The 6,452-nt window shown below is 37.3% G+C and overlaps 2 protein-coding genes across 4 annotated transcripts in view; both read left to right on the top strand.

The window, feature by feature from the left end:
* LOC111452322 (ubiquitin receptor RAD23b-like) overlaps positions 1 to 3,941 on the top strand; it is a 5,001-nt gene extending 1,060 nt beyond the window's left edge. Inside the window, exons 2-12 of the mRNA XM_023092975.1 lie at positions 875 to 1,036; positions 1,155 to 1,193; positions 1,270 to 1,379; positions 1,471 to 1,515; positions 1,805 to 1,982; positions 2,056 to 2,190; positions 2,274 to 2,348; positions 2,953 to 3,000; positions 3,092 to 3,201; positions 3,463 to 3,541; positions 3,644 to 3,941. Coding sequence (XP_022948743.1) covers positions 875 to 1,036; positions 1,155 to 1,193; positions 1,270 to 1,379; positions 1,471 to 1,515; positions 1,805 to 1,982; positions 2,056 to 2,190; positions 2,274 to 2,348; positions 2,953 to 3,000; positions 3,092 to 3,201; positions 3,463 to 3,541; positions 3,644 to 3,760 — 1,098 coding nt within the window. The 3' untranslated portion in view covers positions 3,761 to 3,941. The remainder of the gene's footprint in view (positions 1 to 874; positions 1,037 to 1,154; positions 1,194 to 1,269; positions 1,380 to 1,470; positions 1,516 to 1,804; positions 1,983 to 2,055; positions 2,191 to 2,273; positions 2,349 to 2,952; positions 3,001 to 3,091; positions 3,202 to 3,462; positions 3,542 to 3,643) is intronic.
* Positions 3,942 to 4,394: 453 nt separating this feature from the next.
* LOC111452323 lies at positions 4,395 to 6,220 on the top strand. Of its 3 annotated transcripts, none has more exons than XR_002712119.1 (2): positions 4,395 to 4,539; positions 5,631 to 6,220. XR_002712119.1 is itself a non-coding variant. In XM_023092977.1 (2 exons), the coding sequence occupies exon 2, from the start codon at positions 5,660 to 5,662 to the stop codon at positions 5,945 to 5,947; it is 288 nt and encodes a 95-aa protein (XP_022948745.1). In that variant the 5' UTR covers positions 4,426 to 4,539; positions 5,600 to 5,659; the 3' UTR covers positions 5,948 to 6,220. The 3 variants fall into 3 exon arrangements, 2 of the variants coding, with proteins under 2 accessions (XP_022948745.1, XP_022948746.1); XM_023092977.1 differs by having other exon boundaries at positions 4,426 to 4,539; positions 5,600 to 6,220; XM_023092978.1 differs by lacking the exon at positions 4,395 to 4,539 and adding an exon at positions 4,546 to 4,783.
* Positions 6,221 to 6,452: the final 232 nt, after the last annotated feature.

Raw genomic sequence — 6,452 nt, 5'->3', positions numbered from 1 at the left:
TTTTTTTTTTTTTTTTTTTTTTTTTTTTTTTTTTTTTTTTTTTTTTTTTTAATGATGCAACTTCAACCCTCTGATTGGAACTTGGATCCTAGGAAGTTTAAGAAATGAACTCATTATTTTGTTGGAACAGAGATTTGAAAGGAATGGAATTAAATTGTGCTTGGATTGTAGCTGGAAAAGGGGAAAAAAAAAATAATAGTCTTACTTATATAGGCTTTTAATCTTGATTTATTAATAGAAAGTTATAATATGACATGGTTAAATAAGCATTTTACATCAAATTCTATGAAATCCTTCAAAATCCGATGGTTTTAGTTTAGAAAAGTTTTAACGTAAAACAAGATAAACCTCTTTGATGTGATAACAAACATTGGAGTTCATTTTAAATCTGTTATGACGTGAAATAACTCGAGATCTTAGTGTAACAGCCCAAGCTCACCGCTAGCTGATATTCTCCTCTTTGGACTTTCCCTTTCGGGTTCTCCCTAGCAGACACGTTTTAAAACCTTGAGGGGAAGCTCAGAAGGGAAAGTCCAAAGAGGACAATATCTGCTAGCGGTGGGCTTGGGCTTGAGCTGTTACAAATGGTATCAGAGCCAAACATTGGGCGGTGTGCCAGCAAGGACGCTGGATTGTGAGATCCCACATCGGTTGAAGAGGGGAACGAAACATTCTTTATAAGGGTGTGGAAACCTCTCTCTAACCGACGCATTTTAAAACCGTGAGGCTGATGACGATATGTAACGGGCCAAAGCGGACAATATCTGCTAGCAGTGGTCTTGGGTTGTTAGCTTAGGCAACCAAATAGAACATAAGCGTTTTTTGTTTTTTTGTTTTAATTTAAAAAATTATCATTGTGAAATTTTTGGTGAAGGTGATGGCTGTCAAGAAACATATTGAAGATATACAAGGAAAGGCTAATTATCCTTGTGGTCAGCAATTATTGATACACAATGGTAAAGTTCTAAAAGATGAAACTACGCTGGCAGAAAACAAAGTATCTGAAGAGGGTTTCCTAGTTGTCATGCTAAGCAAGGTATCTTTGGTTCTATAATTTTCTAAATATAAAAAGCACATAAGAAAAGTTTTTATTTTGGATTTTAATGGATGGCTAAAATATCAAATATGATTACGCTCATTTGTATGCATAACAGAGCAAAACGTCTGGCTCAGCAGGGCAGTCATCGACTCAGGTAATATTGCCTATTTTTGTAACTAGGTGTTTATTGTTCTCTAATGTTAACCACCTCTGGAGCCTATTTATTGCAGACTGCTCAAAACCCACCTGTAGCTCAACCAATTATAAATTCAACTCCTCCTACCCAAGTTGCACCATCTCCGACTCCTGCACCTCAAGCTCCCGCACCAGCCCCGCCTTCGTTAGTTTTTCAAGAGTGATCTTCTTTTTGCATTTTCTCTCAATTTGTTGAATAATTATTATCCATATGCATTTTTGTTATTGTTTTCCAGTGCCCCTAAGAACACTACGTCTACTTCAGACCGGGCGACAGATAAGTATGGCTTCTATTTCCTTTTTGACATTTTTTAACTTCAAGAGGCAAGAATTGCTTAGTAAATCAACCATCTATTTTTATAATCCTAAAACTAGGCTACGATATTGTCCAATCTGTTAAAAGCTCTACTTTGATAGGCGTTCTTGATTATTAACTATTGGGACGAACAGCTCATATTACATAGCTATGTGCAATATGTTTCTTCTTCTTTTGCTTTATTTATAAATGAAACTCTTTGCCTGTTGGTGAGAAAGTTTCTCATTCTTTCTTTTGGGGGGAATCGTTTGCAGTGTGCAAACAGATACGTACGGTCAAGCTGCTTCAAATTTGGTCGCTGGTAATAACCTGGAAGAGACCATTCAACAAATAATGGATATGGGAGGTGGCAACTGGGACAGAGAAACAGTTGTTCGTGCACTAAGAGCTGCATACAACAATCCAGAGCGTGCAGTGGATTACTTGTACTCCGTATGTCTAAATCATACGTTCTTTGAAACCTGGTCTGGATATGTTCAGTCACTAATGGTGTTTTTTATTTCAGGGTATCCCGGAATCTGCAGAAGTTGCAGTACCAGTGGGTCGTTTTGGTTCTGGTCAAGCCACTGGAACTGATGAATCCCTTCCTGCACCTGCCTCTGGAGCACCCAACACAGCCCCCTTGAACATGTTTCCTCAGGTATGTTTGGATGCATGCTTGAACAGCGTGTTTCTTTGTTTGCTAACATTCACTAATTTTACTGGGTGACAATCATACTGGAGGCACTTCCTGCTGGTGGCGGCGGCGGTGGCGGCGGTAATCTTGGATCTCTTGAATTCCTTAGAAACAATCCACAGGTAACTAATGAAGCATCATTTATGGGGGTTTCCTGATTGGTAAGCTCATTAGCTTTCTTTACTAGATATCTTAGTGCATGGGGTTTAAAAACCGGTTGGTTGGACTTTGAAGTCCTTCTCACCTAATGGCTGTGTTAGTTTGCATCTTTTTACCAATTGTGTGAGATCCCACATTGATTGGAGAAGGGAATGAGTGTCAGCGAGGACGTTGGGCCTTGAAGGGGGGTGGACTATGAGATCCCACATCGGTTGGGGAGGAAAACGAAACATTATTTATATGGGTGGTGGAAACCTCTCCCTAGCAGACGCGTTTTAAAAACCTTGAGAGGAAGCCCGAAAGACAAACCCAAAGAGGACAATATCTGCTAGCGGTGGGCTTAGGCCGTTACACATTGATTCACATAAAATGTATCTGACATTTGATCAGAAAATTCTGCATATGAATTGCATTAGTACAGCCATATCATTCCATGACATGTATATATCATTTGTACAAAGGCCTAAAATCATGTTTTGCTTTATTTTGTGTGGACTATGGATTTCATATAGAACTAATTGTGAAGTAGTTACTGAATGAGGATTGTTATCATTGTTCACATTCTAGTTTCAAGCCTTGCGGACGATGGTGCATACAAACCCCCAAATCTTACAGGTCTACACATCCTTCTGCTTTGCAATTTAGTTAGTGGGTAGTTACAGTCATGGTTTTTCCCAAGAGTTAAATATTTTGCTTCTCATGGCAGCCCATGCTTCAAGAACTTGGCAAGCAGAATCCCCAGCTTTTGAGACTCATTCAGGATCATCATGCAGAGTTCCTTCAGTTAATCAACGAACCTGTCGATAATTTTGAGGGGTGAGTCTTACACCGATGTCGTCTGGTTGATATTAAATCTTGTTAATTTGAAACCTCCTAGGTTAACTGCTCTTTAGATGGGTTTGATCACGCACATATAATTAGAAACCTCTTGCCTGAAGAACAAGAACTGTTTCTGGATCTGGTTTACCCGAGATGTTGTTCGTCGATTGATTATTAGTTCATCAGCCGAACTTCTTTTGATGTGACATTGCTGCATCCATCTATAGAACCATAAACTGTGTTCTTTCTTTCTTTCAGAGAGATGTTTGAACAGGCTGACCCGGACATGCCTCATGCCATTAATGTTACTCCAGCCGAACAGGCAGCCATCGAACGAGTATGAATGAACTCCTTTATAATTCCTGAGGTGCCTTCTTGTTTTTCCCTCTTCAAACTGGATCTGTGTGCTCAAACTTTTTGTGCTTGTTCCCTTGTGTAGCTCGAGGCGATGGGATTCGATAGAGCCTTAGTCATCGAGGCATTTTTGGCGTGCGATCGCAACGAGGAACTAGCAGCTAACTACTTACTGGAGAATTCTGGAGATTTTGATGACTAACCAACAAACAAAGAATTAATGTTAACCGCACTGTATTCATTATTTTTGGTGCTAAGATGAATTGGTATCCTTGTCAGCATATTCTTCTTCACTTTTTGAGTCTTCTTTGCATTACATTTTATATACTGTACTAATAAATAGGAAATTTAATTATTCTCTAGTATGGTCAGAATTGGTATTTTATGTTTTATTTAAAGCTCATTTGTTGCTAACTGGTTGGAAATATCAACTGACTATGCATCATGGTTTTGGGACGTTTTATGAAAATTTGAACTTTTGACTTGGAAATATGCTTATCTAACAGGCCTAAAACATCATGGAAGCTCGTTTTTTCAGACCATAAGTTTTTAAGTCGGTTCTAGCACAATAAGTCCTTAAATTTTTAATTTTTAGTTTTATATATCTCCCGATATGTTCTACAATTTTTTTAGATTAATAACGTATTGATCTCTTAGATATAGACATATAATATCAATTAATTTTAAAAATTATATATAAAAGTAAAAACAAATTTAGAAGTTTTTTTTTTTTTAAATATAATTAGAAGAACGATAAAATTATCGAACGGCCGTTAACTTAAATTAACGATAAAAAAAAAAAAACCCGGTTCAAAACGCGGAAGGGAGCGGACAACCTGATCTTGTGGATTTCGTATCCTTTATAAAACCGTGACCCGCGGACGAAAAAAATTTCACCTTTCTTTCTCTCTCGATCTCTTCGAAGAACAACAGCAAATTCTCCTTTCTTGCGATCTCCTTTGGCGCGTTTGTTTATTGACTGTAAGATTCACTCTCTCGTTTCATCATTTCTCGTAACTTGTAATACATTGTCTCTCTCAGATCTGCTCTTCTTCTGCCTTTTGTGATTTCTTTTTCTTAAATTTGATATTTCTGCCGAATATTGCGTTGTTCTTGAGTTTCTTCTTTTCTTCTATATTGTCGTGGATGTTGCTCATTTTTTTGGAGAATGTGCAGATCGATTGGATCGGATTTTATTTTTCCTTCTAGTATTAGCGTCGTTTTGGTGTATGGATTTCTCTCTTTTGCGATGTGGATTTGTATCGCGTGTGTAATTTGCTTTTAAATGTAGATCATATACTGATGTTTATGGATTTGGAGTTGGGCCGAGCTGATAAGATTATATGTGGCGTTGGATTTTATCAGGAACAATTAGTTTGTTTGAGGTTACGGAAATTATATGAAATTATATGGTTTAATGCTATGGACAAATTCTTGTTTCTGGCATGAGGAGAAATTTTTTCGTGTTTTAGGTTAATTTCTATGGGTTACTTGCCGCTGTTTGTCCATGGATCGGTGGCCTTTGATTATTTTGCTCCTCTAACTTCGATTTGGGATGGGTTAGAAGAGAGATCTCGAGTATTATAGCTGAGACTTGTTGTTGCCTTGAAAAATATAAAAGCAATTCTAATTGTTTTCTTGATGTATTAACTCTTGAATATCTAGTTAAAAGTTATGCGTTGGAAATGAATATTGAGACTTCTATTCATTCCATCTATAATATCACAAATTTTAATTCTTAGGCGAGCCTTCTACTACTGATGTTTACAAGTTTTGTTGCATTTTATCTTCCCTCGAATTCAACAAGTCCTCGAGTTCAATTTTCAAAACCTAATGCTTTTGGCCAAGCTTTTGATGGTCTTATTGTTTCGTGCATTTCATAATGTGTTGTTGCCTTCTGCAGATTACATTGACATCTTGCATCTTACTTCTTCAAATTCTAATATGTTTGAATGGTATCTGAATTTATTGAAACACACTTGCTGAAGAAAAGGGATATTGTGGCTATCTGTTTAATCTTGGCCCCCTTTTGCTTTTGTAGACGATTCTGAATTTGGTGCGCTAAGTTTCAGATCACAGAGGAAGATTAGAACGCTAGAACATGGTTCTTGACAGCATTCTAGCTTCTCCTCGCAGGAGGACCCCAACATTTAGGAAGCAGTTTCCTGCAAATGAGTTGGGAAGTTGGTCAACTCTCTTCAATCGACATCGCTTCCTCCTAACCGCACTGGCACTCTTGACTTGCCTTTGCACAATCTACCTTTATTTTGCAATCACATTAGGGGCTACTGCATCGTCTTGTTCGGGTTTGACTGGAGCTCAAAAAGAATTGTGTCATCTGGAGCATGCCAAGGCTTCTCTGGCTAAAGGCAAATTGAAATTTCTATGATACGTAGGGACCTCTTGAGGTACAAAGCTTCTCATTTATTGGTTCTTCTCTTCGGTGGGATCTGTATTTATAAGAAATGAAGATCATTGTAGGTCAAAAGTTCATTCATCCATTTTGATTCATACATGTAACTGATAAAAATGTAGCAGAATGTCATTAACATTGCTTCCTTGCATTAATTTGTTACTTTTTCCTTGCTTGTTTCTATGTTATGATGGGTTTATATGAAAACTTCAAGCAGAATAAATGTTCATATTGCTGTTGTGACATTAATTGATGGGAGCCTAATTTCTTGCAGTTTGTCATTCCCTCTGCCTTATTCCTGCCGGGCTGCCCCTAGAAACTGAAAACCTACCTATTTTACATTAAAAGATTGATGCTGTAAAAACTTTTAATAGGCTACTCTGTCAATAATTAGCCACTTCTCGAAAAAAATAGACTTTTTTTTTACTAATAAAACCCACCAACATGAATATGTGAATTTTTTTTTTTTTTTTTTTTTTTC

This window comes from Cucurbita moschata, unplaced genomic scaffold, assembly GCF_002738365.1.
Source record: "Cucurbita moschata cultivar Rifu unplaced genomic scaffold, Cmos_1.0 Cmo_Scf00014, whole genome shotgun sequence".
In the NCBI taxonomy this organism is placed as follows: Eukaryota; Viridiplantae; Streptophyta; class Magnoliopsida; order Cucurbitales; family Cucurbitaceae; genus Cucurbita; species Cucurbita moschata.
The sequence above is the reverse complement of the archived record's forward strand: the minus strand, read 5'-3'. Positions and strand labels throughout refer to the sequence as shown.

Excerpts from the sequence above, each read along its gene's own strand:
- LOC111452323 (XM_023092977.1), top strand. The coding sequence starts at position 5,660 with ATGGTTCTTGACAGCATTCTAGCTTCTCCTCGCAGGAGGACCCCAACA.